Below are 16,161 nucleotides of genomic sequence, written 5' to 3' on the forward strand. Positions count from 1 at the left end.
ACTCCAATAACGTGGGCTACAATCAAGATTATTACAAATCTTGGTCTTCAATGATCACGATTCGAATTTCGGTGGTCTAACTGAATACGAGCATTACAATATTACTTTGATATTTTTTGACAATGGAGAAAAAGCAATGAGCTTAACTCTAGCTCTTTGAGAAAAACGTGTCAAACAAGATCTTTGCAGAGCAAACCATTGCTACTCGTTCGTAAACCATAACATACACAAGAAAGTCTACCATCACAAGGTCAAAAAATAAAGAAAAATATTGCAATCATTGCATTAAGTTTTCACACAATTTCACAAAAGATTCGAGAGTCCGTAGATTATAAAAAGAAACTAGATTTCGCTGTATTTAGGTGATTGGCAATGCAAAATTACCTGTCAAATTACTGATACGCAGCGCAGCGGCAAAGAGAAGTGAAAGGAATTGGGAAACAGTAGGGTAATTGTTATTAATTATTGCTTATTTTTGCCAAATAGTACTGTAGAAAATATGAAACGGCATATTTTGTTAACCGGACCTCCAGGTACTTAGTATTGCTGTATTATTATAGCCAATGTATCTTTGTCATTTTTTTTTTTTTGCAATCTAAATACTTGTAGCATTTTGTAGGTTAAAATAGTTTCCTGTTTCAATTATCAATAGACAGTGCTGTAGTTAGAGAGTGGTCAATATTATATTAACTCTGTGGCCAGAACGCAGTTCAGTAAAAATAAATTCAACTACAGCACTGGCTATAGCACAGGTCCACAGGTAAAAGTTCGTGCACTAAAAAAGGTTGTTGGGCATTCCATGAGGAAAACGCAAGATCTCTTGAAGTCCACTGGCCCAGCACCACTTTTCATAACAAGTTGTTTACTATACTAGGTCTAGTACTAATATTCCATGGTTACGGCACACTTACTTCTTTGTAAACATGCTTTTTTTTTTTCTTACTCACCAGTCAATCTTTCTATTCAGTAGTACTGGCTCGTTATTGACAAATCACTTATTTACTTTCCAGAGGTGTTGAGATTTTTAGTAATACGGTTTATATTTCCGAGTTGTGAATGAACATAATATAATAAATACTCAATATTGCTATTATGACACGTAATTCTGGCAACACAGCAACCAACCAGTCCAAATGGGTGTAGTTGTCAAAATCATAATGGTAAATCTTTACAATAGCGTTACCAAAGGAATGCGAAATACATTTGTACCTTCATGCGATAACTGATACACGTATGATTCGAAATAAGAGAAAAACGCGAATATGTTGATCCATGTCTATTGGTATTAGAATCTTTGTATCAAACACTACCTTCGATTAAAACACTTTTTTTCTACGATGAAAGAGTAATGGAACGGAGAAAAATTCTCTCCAGCGCCGGGATTTGAAGCCGGGTTTTCAGCTCTACGTGCTGATGCTTTATCCACTAAGCCACACCGGATACCCACCCCGGTGTCGGACAGAATCGTCTCAGTTTAAGTTTCAACTCTTGGGTTCCCTCTAATGGCCGCCCTCTGCACTACGTCATAGATGTCTATGAACGTAGGACTGAAGTCCACACATGTACTGAGGTGCACTCGTTATGAGTGACTAGTTGGCCGGGATCCGACGGAATAAGCGCCGTCTTAAATCACGAAGTGATTTACGCATATCATATATATTATTTTAATGTACCAAAGTACATATGATATTTCCATGCAGATATTCTGCGTCATCATACGATGAAAGAGTAATGGAACGGAGAAAAATTCTCTCCGGCACCGGGATTTGAACCCGGGTTTTCAGCTCTACGTGCTGATGTTTTATCTGGGTTCAAATCCTGGTGCCGGAGAGAATTTTTCTCCGTTCCAGTACTCTTTCATCATATGATGACGCAGAATATCTGCATGGAAATATCATATGTACTTCGGTACATTAAAATAATGTATACTTTTTTTCTAGTTGATCTTTAGTAGGCCTAGCTTTCGGACAAACTGAGATTATTATTATTATTATTATTATTATTATTATTAGGTGCGTGACAAATAAGTTGTCATAATGAGATTTACAATCATGTAATTAATGCTCGTTTTAGAGTAAGTGAAGTTTTCTTGCACTTTCAGTATCAGAAGTACATAACATCATTTCGGTATTCTCCAGGAAAGGTACTCTGAAAGGAGGCACAATTATGATATATTGTTTGACTTGCTTCTGAATTGTATAATGACGATGAACACGCGATTTTAGTTTGCAGCCACAAATACGTTCAACATAAAAATCGTTTGATATTCACCAATATGTTCTAATGCACTGTTGTAGTCCCCTCTCTCCACACTTGTTACCACTATATAACACTCGAGAGGTCCAGAACTCTGAGACTAGGAAAACGTACCATTTTCCTAGTATTTCGTCCTGGATCTTTCGTACGATGATGATGATGATGATGATGATGATAATAATAATAATAATAATAATAATAATTAGTATAGGGGGCAGAGAGATGTGCCTCCTTCAGTTTAGCTTTTCTGGAGAATTACCATCATTTTCAGACTGCAGACCAAAAATGTGTTATATTTTTTTATTACTTTTAGGTATTGGTAAAACAACTGTGGTGAAAAAAGTATGCAACCTCTTAAATGCAAGAAATGTTTCGGTGAAAGGGTTTTTCACAGAAGAAATTCGAAATAGTGGCAAGAGAATTGGCTTTGATATTGTCACACTGGATGGGCAACGAGGAGTTCTTGCTAGATTATCGTATGTACACTTGCATAAATTTTATAACTTCAAACACAATGTTCATTTGAGTACAGAATTGGCTATATTTTGTTACATCGTCCATGGTTATAGAATACAGTATTTGTAAATAATTTTAAAAGAACATAGATTATCACCACGGTACAAAACCACTGTGTTCTATTTCATTTTCAAAATGAATTTTGCAATTTGTATGTGGCATTTATGAAACAAATATAAATGCGAGTATATCTAGTAGAGTACTATCTTTCGTGATACTAAAAAGAAGAAAAATGTAGTCGTGTCATAAAGAAGGGAAATAAGTACATTGTAGTATGAGTATTCATGATTTTTTTACTTTAACCAGACTATGTTGTTGCAGACAAACCGAATCTTCACGCTACAGAGTTGGACAATATGCTGTATCTGTGCAATCCTTTGAAACATATGCTTTACCAGTCTTCCTTATCCAGGTGTGTTTAAACATTAGATTATATTCATATTTAAAACTGTTTAGGCGTGTGTTTCTCTGATTTGTTGGGGAAGGAACTGTATATATTTTATTTCTCACTGCATTGGATTTTATGAACCTGTTTAAAAGAAAAAGAGTTTATGTTCCAAAAACATCATTAAGGAATAATTTCTGTATGATATTACAGATTGATTTTATACTTTAATACTACTACATGTTACATAATTATTGCAGCCGAACTCTGGAGGGATCTTGGTTCTTGATGAGATTGGCCGCATGGAACTACTGAGTGAGAAATTCACGCAAGAAGTGCAGAAAGCTTTCAGTAATCCTGTTATTACAATACTGGCAACTATACCAATTCCTAAAGGAAGACCCATACCTCTTATTGATAGTTTAAGGAAACGTCCTGACACAGTTCTCCTGGAGGTGAGTCCAGATATCAAAATTATATTAAAATGCCATCAATGTTATGTCAACAGAATCTGGTTTCTTTCTTGCTTAAAATTCTTGTTGGAAATATTTTGTAGTTGTTACATTTTTAGAATGCGTATTAATAAAACTCCCACTTCAGCCACACACTGTGGCAGTGTAATTTCATCTTTAATAATGATTCGTTTGTCCTATTATCTACACACCAACATAGTAGGTATTGGCACTGTTGTTGAATCATCATAGGTTTTAAAGCCTACTGTATTTGTCGGTCAAAAAAAAAAGTTCTTTATGACAAAGGGTATATAAAACTTTCCTTTACACACCAGCAGGTGTAGTTTTTCTTGTATGGAATCATTTAAACGTATTTGCCGTGTAGATCTACAAAATGAGTGAATAAGAATTTCTGTGTTCTTAAATAAGGTTACCAGACATCCCTATTTTCTTGGAAGTCCCCAAATTTTTATTTTTGTCACCGGGCAAAATTCGTCTCTGAAATATCCCCTGATTTAATAACATGTCCCTCCCCAGGTATCCTCGAATTTTCAGTGTTAATTAATATGATTTAATGATCCTCGCATATTGCTGTGGATGAATTTTACTAATGCGACTTTGCCAATTTTTCATGGCGACAATCAAATTTGAAGGTGAGAACGTAACGTCAGTCAACTCTTCCATATAATTGTTATCAAAGTTAATAGAAGAATTTAACTCCAAGAAAGAAGAGGAATTTATTTCATCATTAATTAAACAACTTTTGGCATCTTCAGAAGTCGTTCTTTCTCCTCAGTCCACAGCAAAATTCTCAGTGTCTCTTGTGAGTTTTATGAAAATGTTGAATATCTCAGTGCCTGTGTTATTTATTCACAAGATAAGACGTCTGTATAATGTATATTGCTGAAATCTCCTCCAGTAAGAGAAAAATTTGATTCTTCATTCTTGTCTACACTCTTTTAACACATATAATCACTGATTAACTGTTAAGTTATTTAAATTAATAAAAAACGAGTTTACTGCTTAACATTTTAAATAAAGATGTTATTTGTACATGATTGACACTTTTCGATGTGTTTTACATCATCTAGGATTCAGCAAATGATGTAAAACATTGAAACTAGTCAATCGTGTACAATAACATCTTTATTTAAAATGTTAATGCAATAAAGTCGTTATTTATTAATTTAAATAACTTTACAGTTAATTAGTGAAAAATTTGAAGAGAAGTCCATTATTTTTCAATTGTAGATGGGATGGACTTGATCTGGATGAAGATTATTGAACGAAATTTCGTGCTTGTATGTGACTTCAGAAAATATGTTTCTTTTTAATCCAATGCCACCAGGTTGTCATTTGACATTTCTGGTCTCTCCTGGTAATGGCTTATTTGTAACCCAATTCTGAGGTTGGTGTGCCTGAAAGGCAGAGTTACACTGTCCCAATGATGATATTATGATAGGATGATTATGAAGTGCCAGGAGAGATCTTAAACCTAAGCCTAACCTAATTTCCAGACCATAGACGAACACAGAAACATTTCCCTTTAAGGAAAAATTCCTGTGTTCTAACTGGGAATCAAATCCGGGTTCTTCAGAAAATACGAAAGTGGAATGAAGAAAAGTTATTCTTTACTCAAGATAAAGTGAAATTTTCTGAGGAAATATGTAACTCCAGAAGTTGATTGCACTATCTCTGTATTTTTCTGGAAGTAATGTAACAGAGGAGAGTTTTTCCTTCGTGATGTGGACATCCCAGAAATCCAGAATGAGCTTAGAAACTCTTTGAGCCTTGCTTGCTATCTCAACCAGCTTTAACATAATCTGTCAAGAATTTTCTGCAAAATTAGAATCCAGAGAAGACCTGCTGAGGATTCGCCATAGATTACTTGACATTTGTCTTACAGTTGGGGAATACCTTGGAAAAATCCTAACCAGGCCAAGTGGGAATCGAACCTGTGCCCCTGAGTGTAGCTCCGGGTCAGCAGGCAAGCGCCTCAGCCGACTGAGCTACGCTGCTGAATTTCATTGTTACTATGCTAAAATGGGAATGTGGTTCTACAGTAATGTATTATAGTCATAAAAAATCAACATCATTATATGAATATATTTCAAGGTCATGTCAATTGGACATACTAAATATACTTGTTACTTATTTTTAGAATGTGAAAATGCCAACACACAATGAGAATTTGATAAGGAAAGAGATGTGGCTCAAATGTTTATGCCTGAAAATTAATAAGAAAAAATATTGAATATAAAACAGTTGTATAACTTTTAACACCAGTTTCAGATATAAAACCTGTATTGATCCAAAAATATCACATATTAAGCTATGAAATAATTGTTTAGTTAGCTCAACGTTTAGTAGAGTTTTTGTTGGAGGTCCTCATTTTAAACAGATTTTTTTTTTCTTGTGGGATATATAGAATGGTTCATAATATGAAATACACTTCAGAAACCAATTCAGAACTTAAAATAATTTCAAAAAGTTCGTATAAACTTACGTTGAAAATTACTTGGATTCCAAATGCCTTTAAAGAAAGTGCTGAAAATGAGCTCCTTGTGCCTCGACACATGCTTCATTTCCTTCATGAGAAATGATTTATGCTTAGTTCCTGCAGATGTTTCCTCGTGATAAAATTTCATCTCTGCTATATTGTTCATTAAAGATGGTGTACTCAGTTTTCACAAAATTGATCACAGGATTCAAGAAAGTCCTCACGTTATTGAATCAAGATACCAACATAATAATAATTTGTGGCACTACAGCCCTTCAAGGGTGCAGACCGACCAGCTGGCTGCTGGCCTCATGTTCACATGCTGAAGCGAGGTGGACAATCATTCAACCAGAATGGAGATATTGTGTGGTTAGCATGATGATCCACTCAGCCATTATAGCTGGTTTTCGCTACCAATCATAGCTCCTCAAGTGCATCATGATGCTGGGTGAGCACCAGTCCCATACACTGGCCGAAATTTGAGAAAATTTCTTCCCCCATGAGGACTCGAACAAGTGAGCATTCCGTAATACAAGTCCTAGGCCTTAGAACATGACGCCATGGTGCGGGACAGTATTGATATATAGGGAGGAATAATTGGAGATCATGTGATTCAATCTATTGTTCTGGCTAGGAAATTAGCAGCGAGAATCTCACTGCAGTTTCTAAGAAAAAATCTGAACAAGTTACGGCAAGAAGTATCCCTTGATATAATTCACTGTACTGAATAAGGCTAAGGTGCAAATGAATTCGATAGAAATCTGGAATATCCAGTGTTGTAAGAGTTATAACAAGTCAACAAGGTTCTCATTCTGAGAATTTTCTTTAAAGGTAAGCACAGTGTTGCTGGAACACAAAAACAAAACAATACATGCTATATCATGTGCACTACTGTTTATGTACCAATCAGATGAACAAAATAATGTTTATTTTCATATTGTCTTATAATTTATTTTGAAGTGCTCAAATGCTCTAGAAATAAATTTCGTTCAATATTGTAAATTTCAATTTTGTAGAACTTGTAGTAATTGCTAGTGCTAGCATCAGTAAGCCCAGCAATTCGAGTAAGATATGTATTTTATTTAATAAAATGCTGAAGTCATTTGGTCAGATTAGCTCAGACTATTAAATGTTACATGTAACAGGTATACATTTTTATGTTATTAAAATAATAGTGTTATGTACAAATTACTTCTGATTATTAGTTAAATTACGGCCATAATAACATTTTATAAGCTATAATTATTGCACACGATTCTTAATATCCTTTCATCTTTTTTAAATAAGTATGCATATTGAAAATATTATGTTTCAGAAAATCGATTTTTATGCTTATTTATGTGCGTTGTTTTTGTTATGTTATAGATGAACTAATGAAAATGCAAACACTGAATATAATATTATAGAATGGTTGTCGTAACATCCATACAGAACTATATAATTATTGATGTTTTGTCCAGTCTATATATGTTTAGATGTGATTTCCATTCAGTAACTGATTATAACATTTCCTTCTTTACAATGTGGAGAATTGAAGATACATTCTTGCTAAATAAATCCGTAGCAATATTTTTCAGTAATTATACAACACTTATTTGACTATATGAAAGTTACCAATTGTAAGGTTATGACTGAAGATAACATAGAAACGTCCATTCTTGTTATATACATTCATATAAGAACACTTGTTCAAAAAGTTTTTAATACTAAAAAAAAATTGAAATATAAATTAAATTTACACCTCATCATAATCGTGCAATTTTTATATGGAAGTCTTTACAATCTACATAAACTATACATATAAATAACTCTAAAGGAAAAGGAAAGGAGGACGTACTTATACTGTATTCATACTATAAAGATAGTAGAATAAAATGCCATGTAATAAATTGTAGCGCAGTAGTTTCTACTATGTAAATTTAACTTGATGGTGTTTGGGTAAATGGAATTAATCATAAAATGAATTTTGAGATAGTAAATTAAAATTAATCTTCGAACCCTTATTGCAGATAACTTTCTACACAAATGAAACACAACAAATGCTAGTATTCTTTTGTTTTTTGAACACCCACTTGTAGAATTTACCTGGGGAGCAGAACTCCATTTACACAAAAAACGTCTTTACCCGAACATCATCGAATTTTAGTTTTTCGTGTTCAAAAATAAATTCTGTAAACCACATATGTATGTAAATAAGATCAAGTTCATTGTTAAGATTTGTAAATGCATGCAGATACATGCACATAATATTGAAATGAATGTCACTTGACTTTGAGCATACGAAACTTTATATAGCAAAACAGTAAAATGTTTGCTAATACCTGAAACTTCAGGGGCGTATATTTTAGTTCAAAAGATTAGTTGCTTGTATGGAAGTAATTTCATTTCACAGTACAGTAATACTAAAATATGTAGGAGCTTTGTGCTCCACAGAGATTGAAACACATGCACTACCAGTTCATCTGAAGTGTTTATATGTGCTGTTTTATATTCTCTAAGATTGTTCTATAAAAGTTGTTACAAAATTCTATATTACTTGTGGAGTTTGTTGATACTGAGCTGTGCCACACACACTTGTCTGTTTCAGGTGGACCGGAATAACAGGGATGGTCTGGTTGATCAGGTGTTTGACATGCTCACCAAAACATAATGACATTGTCGTATGATTTGTATTTATGTGCTCTGACTTGTAAAACTATTAAAATCATTACGCTAATGTACATAAAAATACTGCGCGACCTAAATATAACACTTATAAAACCTATACCCTGCTGTATCAGTCCTCTTTCTTGCAGCGAGGGTATGCCTCATTCACTCCTCGACACTTTCTCGAGCAATCGGGTGAAGGAAGTGGAAGGTGGCTCGAGCACTGGAATGTTTCCATCTGTAACTTCATTTTATCTAGAAATCAATCTCAAGAGAGAACATAATTACAAACATTTTGAAGAGTGTACTTAGTACATTTAAAATCCTCCAGACTGATATTTTGAAATAAACAGATGTTCTTTTATACATGCGTTAGAAACCTGAGGGATTAAACGAACAATAAAAAAAAAAAGTTTTTTTTCCAAGTATAAAACACATCCTGAAGCAGAATTACTGAACGCACTGTTGTGGCACCTTCCTAGTAAAAGCTTAGGCTCCATTATTTCAGCACCAACACAGCCCAACTGAAATAACTTAAATCTGCTGTTGCTCTGCTTCCTTCATAAGCTCACAAGTTGATCACAGCCATCTTCATGTACACATCACTCGAGCTTATATTAAAACAAATGTCTACGACTTATGTGCACTAGCATATAAGGCTGAGCAGTGAGTTTGCATATGCCATCGGCTTGACATTTGGATGAGGCTGCAACAAAAACAAAATGTCAGATATGAATTAAGGTAAACAATTTTCACATAAAGAAAAAACGTATTTTTAATCTAACAAATACATATCCAAGAAACTATTTTGACATGAATACATCTGTAACGAAGGTCTGTTAGAGATTTCTGGGTTAAGAGAATCAGGGAACGAAAAGTCTTTAAGTTTTATGTATAACATGCCAGGTGTATTCGTGGTTTTCTACATGGTGCCTCATTCCACTTTCTATATATTAATTATAGACAACGTATTTACATCACTATATCATATCACATCGACTTAACAATGTATAAAATTCATTAGAGTCGGGCAGACTGCCTCATATTATCGCCCGTTCTCGGTTGCGTAATCACCGCAGTCTCGCCCAGTGCGCGAGTACCTAACGTAGCCAAATGACTCATTGATAGAGAACACGAGATTCTCTTGGTCCCGAGATTACCGATACTAGGTCATTCCCGACAGTCTCGGACGTCTATGCAGGACTGTTCTAATGATAAGAAAGCAGTATCGCTCGGGCCGTGCTTCTATAGGAAGCATCGGCATATACACTTCCCGGTTCTTTAAATATATATCATGTCGTAGCTCCTATAATACTTAATCAATCGCGCTGTAATTTTTTGGATTGACAGCTCAATGTCTAAGGAAAGCATAGAAAAACAAATCGAACTGAAAATCTTTTTTGGAAAGTGAAAAAAAAAATATATTAACTTCGATGGAGATTGATCTGTTCAGACTTTACCGCTGGTAAGCGGCAAACTTTTTTGTTTTTCACGTTAGATGGGGGGTCAAAGCGAGAGAAATGTTGAGAAAGGATGGAAATTACTTTTAAAAGTGATGGCAACTCAAAATTTTTACTGGTTCTCGAATAACGGCGAGTTAACCTGTTAGCGCGGGACTCATGACTCAAACGTTTGTTCTGTAAAATTTGTACAGAACCCTTCAACGCTTGAAAACTCGTTATTGTACGGATGGTATTAAATGGTATTTTAATACAGGTAGTTGAAAATGAGGCTATACTCGTATAGTCCAAGATGGTTTACACTTTACAGTAATTAGGCTATCTTTTATAACAACTAAATAAAAAAAATAGTTTGTAACACAATGATATGAAACATGAAAATATTAAAAGCTGGTTCACAATAAACCGAGAACGGAAACGGCAACGAGAACTAGAACGGAAATATTGTTAAAATAAATGTATTTAAAGATAAGCATTCACAATTAACTATTCTGAATGCTCAAATTTAAATACTGTACATTTATTTTAACATTATTTCCGTTCTCGTTTCCGTTCCCGGTTTATTGTGAACCAGCCTATACTATAGAAAACTACACTTTCTATTGGTGTGCACGTTATAAATTATTGTTACAGAACAATCATTATTGTATTCTAGCCATGTTACAATATAAAATTATATAGGCCTATATGGTTTATAATAATTATCCTATATGTTATAGGAACAAGAATAACAAATTAAGAATTAATCAGATTTCTAATACTTTTACCGGTACCTAATGATAACTTACAAGACAGAAATAAATAATAACCATCATAATAATCCTGATAATCATAATCTTAATCATCCTAATGATTACGATAATGATGATGATGATGATAACAGTACTAATAATAATAATGATATAATGATAATGATAATAATAATCGCTGTAGAGTAACAGTTAGCACACCCGACTGTGAAACGATCGGCTTCCGGTTCGAATCTTGGGTGGGACAAGTTAAGACTGGTTCACAATAAACCGAGAACGGAAACGACAACGATAACGGAAATATTGTTAAAATAAATACATTTAAATGTGAGCATTCACAATTAACTTTCACGTTCCCGTTTCCGGGCTCCGGCAATCTTCTCGTTAATTGTGAATGTTCACATTTAAATATATTTATTTTAACATTATTTCTCGTTGTCGTTTCCGTTCCCGGTTTATTGTGAGCCAGCCTTTACCTGGCTGAGGTTTCTCGCCTCAACCCATTGAGAGGAAATGCTGGGTAACTTTCGGCGCTGGACCCTGGACTCATTTCGCTGGCATTATCATCTCATTCAGACGCTAGATAGCTATAGAAGTTCATAAAGCGTCGTAAAGTAACTAGGTAATTTAATAATAATAATAATAATAATAATAATAATAATAACCCTCTTTTATTCTCTGTTGTTATGATAAAGCAAATATAAATGACACTCAGGAAGAAACGCAGAATAAATATGGGGGGGGGAAATGCCTGTTATTATTCGGTTGAGAAGCTTTTGTCATCCAGCCTGCTCTCAAAAAACTTGAAAGTTAGAATTTATAAAACAGTTATATTACCGATTGTTCTGTATGGTTGTGAAATTTGGACTCTCACTTTGAGGAACAGAGGTTAAGGGTGTTCGAGAATAAGATTCTTAGGAAGATATTTGGGGCTAAGAGGGATGGAGAATGGAGGAAGTTGCACAACGTAGAACTACACGCATTGTACTCTTCACCTGACATAATTAGGAATATTAAATTCAGAGGTTTGAAATGGGCAGAACATCTAGCATGTATGGGCGAATCCAGAAATGGATATAGAGTGTTAGTTGGATGGCCCGAGGGAAAGGACGTTTGGAGAGGCAGAGACGTAGATGGGAAGCTAATATAAAAATGGATATGATGGTAGAGACTGAATTAATCTTGCTCAGGATAGAGACCGATGGCGGGCTTATGTGAGAGCGGCAATGAACCTCCGGGTTCCTTAAAACGCATTTCTAAGTAATTATGACCAATTTGTGAAATGATCTACTCTATTTTGTAATTCTGTCCTTCCCCTTGCAAAAGTGTTTCCATTTCACATTCAGCATTTTATCAGTTGGAAAACAAAAATATCTTTTGTCAGAGCCTTTGGTCCTTTATAATAATATAAATAAGCATTATTTTATTTCGTCCTTACACAGTGCAATAATTACCCATGCTGATGAAGATGCCCTTGCATTACAACGAAACATCCAGATGTGAACGCGCAATATAATAATAATACAGTCGTGTGATATCCATTACTATAGCATATACAAAACACTATCGAATGATTAAATATGGAATGTCAACAAAATGCTGATAGCGAGAAAGTATATCATAGCTCCAACCATAACTTGTTATTGTTTTAGACTAGCTTAGGATTAGGTAACGACTGAAAGTGCTGCATTATTTTGCTTCTCCGGAAAGGCAATAAATAGTTCATTAAAATAGTGTGACTTCTGTAAGAATGTCGACAATCATAATGTGCTGTATTATTTATTGCATACCACACTGCTGTGCCTTCTCAAATTACTTTATGAACATTAATATTTCAGAAAGAGTCACGATTTGCAGTGATGAGCGGCAATTAAGCCGGCAGTCAGTGTACGCATTTCATAACGATAAGTCGGCCGTGCGATAACAGGCCGGGACCCGGTATTCCTCGTTCCCGAGAGTGCCAATCTCGAGAATACGATTCTCGGAACTGGCATTATCGGCCAGCTAGTCTCGCCTACGAGAACGAGCGGGAGTAAGAGGCTATTTGCCCGACTCTAAAATTCATGTGCACATGCTCATGATGGTTTCAAATCATTGGAAACTGCTGTAGAAACAAACATATTAAATAATCACGTAGGCTACTTTCATGTTTGAATATGTATTAATTGTAACTGGGTGGAATCTACTCTACCACAAATAGTGACTTGCAAATATTTATACATTTAATTGTGTCTAAGCCAAATATTGATATATTTTGTACAGTGGCAGAGTATAAACAAACCAAAATTAGTACAATTAAAATTTAAATACAAAAATGCGTAAGTTGATAACATTCAAATCCTACAGGAAACAGCCTGAAGATGTCAACTCTGAAAAAAAGAGCTATTTACGAACCTACTATTCCTTATTACACCTCAGAATACCAACTTAATTCAATTCATGTTATCAAATTTATTGTTGATGCAAGAGGGATAATAGCTAAGCAGTTTGTGAACTTCTGTAAAGACCTCAATATTGATAAGTCAGTGAGAAAGTGCATTTCTCTCTTTGCATTGAAATACTCCATTTACATCCTGCGGAATCATTTATATACATTTTTACAGCTTGTATTGATTTAATAGCTAACTGACCTATGTTATATATACTTGTCTTTTTCTTTTTATGTATTTTTCTGTTGTTTCTTTGTATACTTAGTTTGTAAAGGCAGCCCCCAAGTTGTGGAAAGTAAGATGATAAATTCCTCTAAAAGCATTAAACTAAGACACTTAAGCAATGAGATAATGAAGTACATCTCCATTAAACTGTGCAGTGATAATATCCTACTCAAGATTTAAAACGTATTTACATTCAAAAACTTTTCATTTTCAAAGTTTAACATTTTCCCCTTTTTATTTCTGATACATTTATCATCATATTATCATAATGCATCACTTTGTTTCTAATGGAAATATAGAGCATTTGCAAGGAACCAGGTTTTAATCAGGTATGCCATCTGCCTGTTTTTGTTACAGGTCAAACACAACTGTCAAGGAAATAGTGTATACATTTCCCATGAATTAGGCATCGAAAGGTTTTGTGTTGCACAGTAATGACATAACACAACAGGCTGAGAGGACATCAAGGTTACATCAGTACAACTAACTTAGTTCAAGTTGTTTCGATTGTAGCAATGTCATATACATTAAAACAGTGAATGTTCATTTATGATAAATATAGAAGAAATCGTGGAGAAAGTGTCGTCTATATTTATAAGGAAATATCCTGGCATTCAACAACCATCTGATTCAACTATCCAGAATTTAATGAAAAATGAGGAAAACTGGCTCATTTTTAATAATTGAAAAGAAGGCGCATAAATCGCATTTTAACTGAAGAAAAACTTGGTGACATAGACTATTGGCTAGAACAGTCTCCCACGAAATCGTTAAACAAGTTAGCTCAACAGGTAAGTGTATCCAAGATATCAATTTGAAAAGCTACGAAACTGTTAAACTAAAATCTTACAAGGGTCAAATAGTTCTTAACGCGACACAAACAAGAAAGCTTGTTCACCAGAATTCAAGTAGAGGGGTTCCATGCAATGAGAGGCTAGACTTTCCCTCCCACAGTGCTCTTGATTCCATTATCTTTTCGAGAATCATTGATCTTCTGTGCAAATCTAGCTGTTATGACGTGGATAAGAACAAAATTGCTGCTCTTATATTGATGGAATATATTTTTTTGTGAATGAGAAAAATATATTGCCATTTCTTTGAGAATTCCAAAATAAAAACGGACTTATTTTGGAAGATCTGCATGTACTATTAAATTGGCCTATCTCTGAAAAAAAATTTCAATTTAGAGTATATAATCATTTCAGGAAAAGGTCGTTATATGCTTTACAGACTAGAGCAGCAGAAACTTCAAATCTGCCTCTGAATATAACAAATATAATTACTCAAAATACTTCTGCAATATTAAAAATACTAACAAAAAAATTACTCATTGTCATAACTTATATAAGAAGACACACCAGGAAAATGTAAAGTGACAACTGAACTTACCACAGCTTCATAAGTTGTATACTGAGGTTTCATATCTTTGCCTTTCAAAACGATGAATGCTCCCTTGTTTCCCATAGTATCGCTGCAAAATTCAAATTACACTACATTACCAAACAAAATACTAGAAAGTAGGTACTAGTAAAAATGTAAATCTAGCAAAGTCTAACAATAATATATTTGTCACAGTCAGATAAGGTCATAAAATTATAATAAACTACACATCATACTGTATTTACTCCATTATAAGACGCACTTTTGGGGAGGGGGGGAGTAAAAACGTCGTCTACAGAACTAATTGTGTGTTATATTCGATGATGTATTCGAAAGAAGTGCTGCATGTCTATTGCTTTGCATGGTAGTAAAGACAGCCTGCTTGGATGACATTTCAGTGATGATTCAGATTTCAACTTGAACATGGTGATGGAGACTTAAAATTCTGGAAATGGAAGTGGGATAGAATGTGATGCAAATACAAAAATATGACTATTTTATTTACATTCACTCCTACAATAGGTCTTCTATGTATGTTTGGCATGAATGAGTGTTATATTCGCAAGTAAACTTTTTATTTTTATTTTGGTGTTGTCAAAATTGGGGTGCGTGTTATATTCGATGGCATGTTATAAATGAGTAAATACTATATTTAGTTTTCATTATGAATGTAGTAGATGCTGTAGATATGACTAAAATCAGCTTGATGTAAAGTAAATTCCTTGTACAGACCCAGAAACAAAATTCACGTGACCCAAATTTTGTTTCTGGGTCTGTATAATATTCATCATTTCAAGTTTCAAGTTGGAGAGAGAACCTAAAATTTGTCATTTTATTACAGATTTTATGAAATTCCGCCATCTATGCTGGTGTCTAAGGAGACATTAACTTACTAGTAAAATAGCAGATGAAAAGGATTTAAAATAGCAGTGATTTTTTAAGAGATGTTAATATTGTAGGAAAACATGCAGTAAAGTTTTGTGAATCAATATCTAAAGATATCTAATATACCAGCATCCTATCTTAAAATAACATATAACTTTGCTTCGTGTAATGAGCTGTGGAAGTTCAACTGCAAAAAACGTTAATGATGATGATAATAATAATAATAAAGTATCTCATTTTTTTCTCCTGCTATGTATTGATATGAACATTGAATCTGC

The 16,161-nt window shown here is 34.1% G+C and overlaps 2 protein-coding genes across 3 annotated transcripts in view; one reads left to right on the top strand and one right to left on the bottom strand.

The window, feature by feature from the left end:
- The first annotated feature begins 263 nt into the window (after positions 1-263).
- On the top strand, positions 264-8,873 carry LOC138699719 (cancer-related nucleoside-triphosphatase homolog). Of its 2 annotated transcripts, none has more exons than XM_069825810.1 (5): positions 264-533; positions 2,570-2,732; positions 3,094-3,184; positions 3,418-3,612; positions 5,516-7,617. In XM_069825810.1, the coding sequence occupies exons 1-5, from the start codon at positions 500-502 to the stop codon at positions 5,540-5,542; spliced, it is 510 nt and encodes a 169-aa protein (XP_069681911.1). In that variant the 5' UTR covers positions 264-499; the 3' UTR covers positions 5,543-7,617. The 2 variants fall into 2 exon arrangements, with proteins under 2 accessions (XP_069681911.1, XP_069681910.1); XM_069825809.1 differs by lacking the exon at positions 5,516-7,617 and adding an exon at positions 8,697-8,873 and having other exon boundaries at positions 267-533.
- The window catches only part of PpD3 (protein phosphatase D3), a 30,412-nt gene continuing 23,010 nt past the window's right edge, over positions 8,760-16,161 (bottom strand). Inside the window, exons 10-11 of the mRNA XM_069825801.1 lie at positions 15,008-15,089; positions 8,760-9,461 (exon numbers count right to left, since the gene is read on the bottom strand). Of these exons, the coding sequence (XP_069681902.1) occupies positions 9,402-9,461; positions 15,008-15,089 (142 nt within the window). The 3' untranslated portion in view covers positions 8,760-9,401. The remainder of the gene's footprint in view (positions 9,462-15,007; positions 15,090-16,161) is intronic.

This window comes from Periplaneta americana, chromosome 5, assembly GCF_040183065.1.
Source record: "Periplaneta americana isolate PAMFEO1 chromosome 5, P.americana_PAMFEO1_priV1, whole genome shotgun sequence".
NCBI classification, from domain to species: domain Eukaryota; kingdom Metazoa; phylum Arthropoda; class Insecta; order Blattodea; family Blattidae; genus Periplaneta; species Periplaneta americana.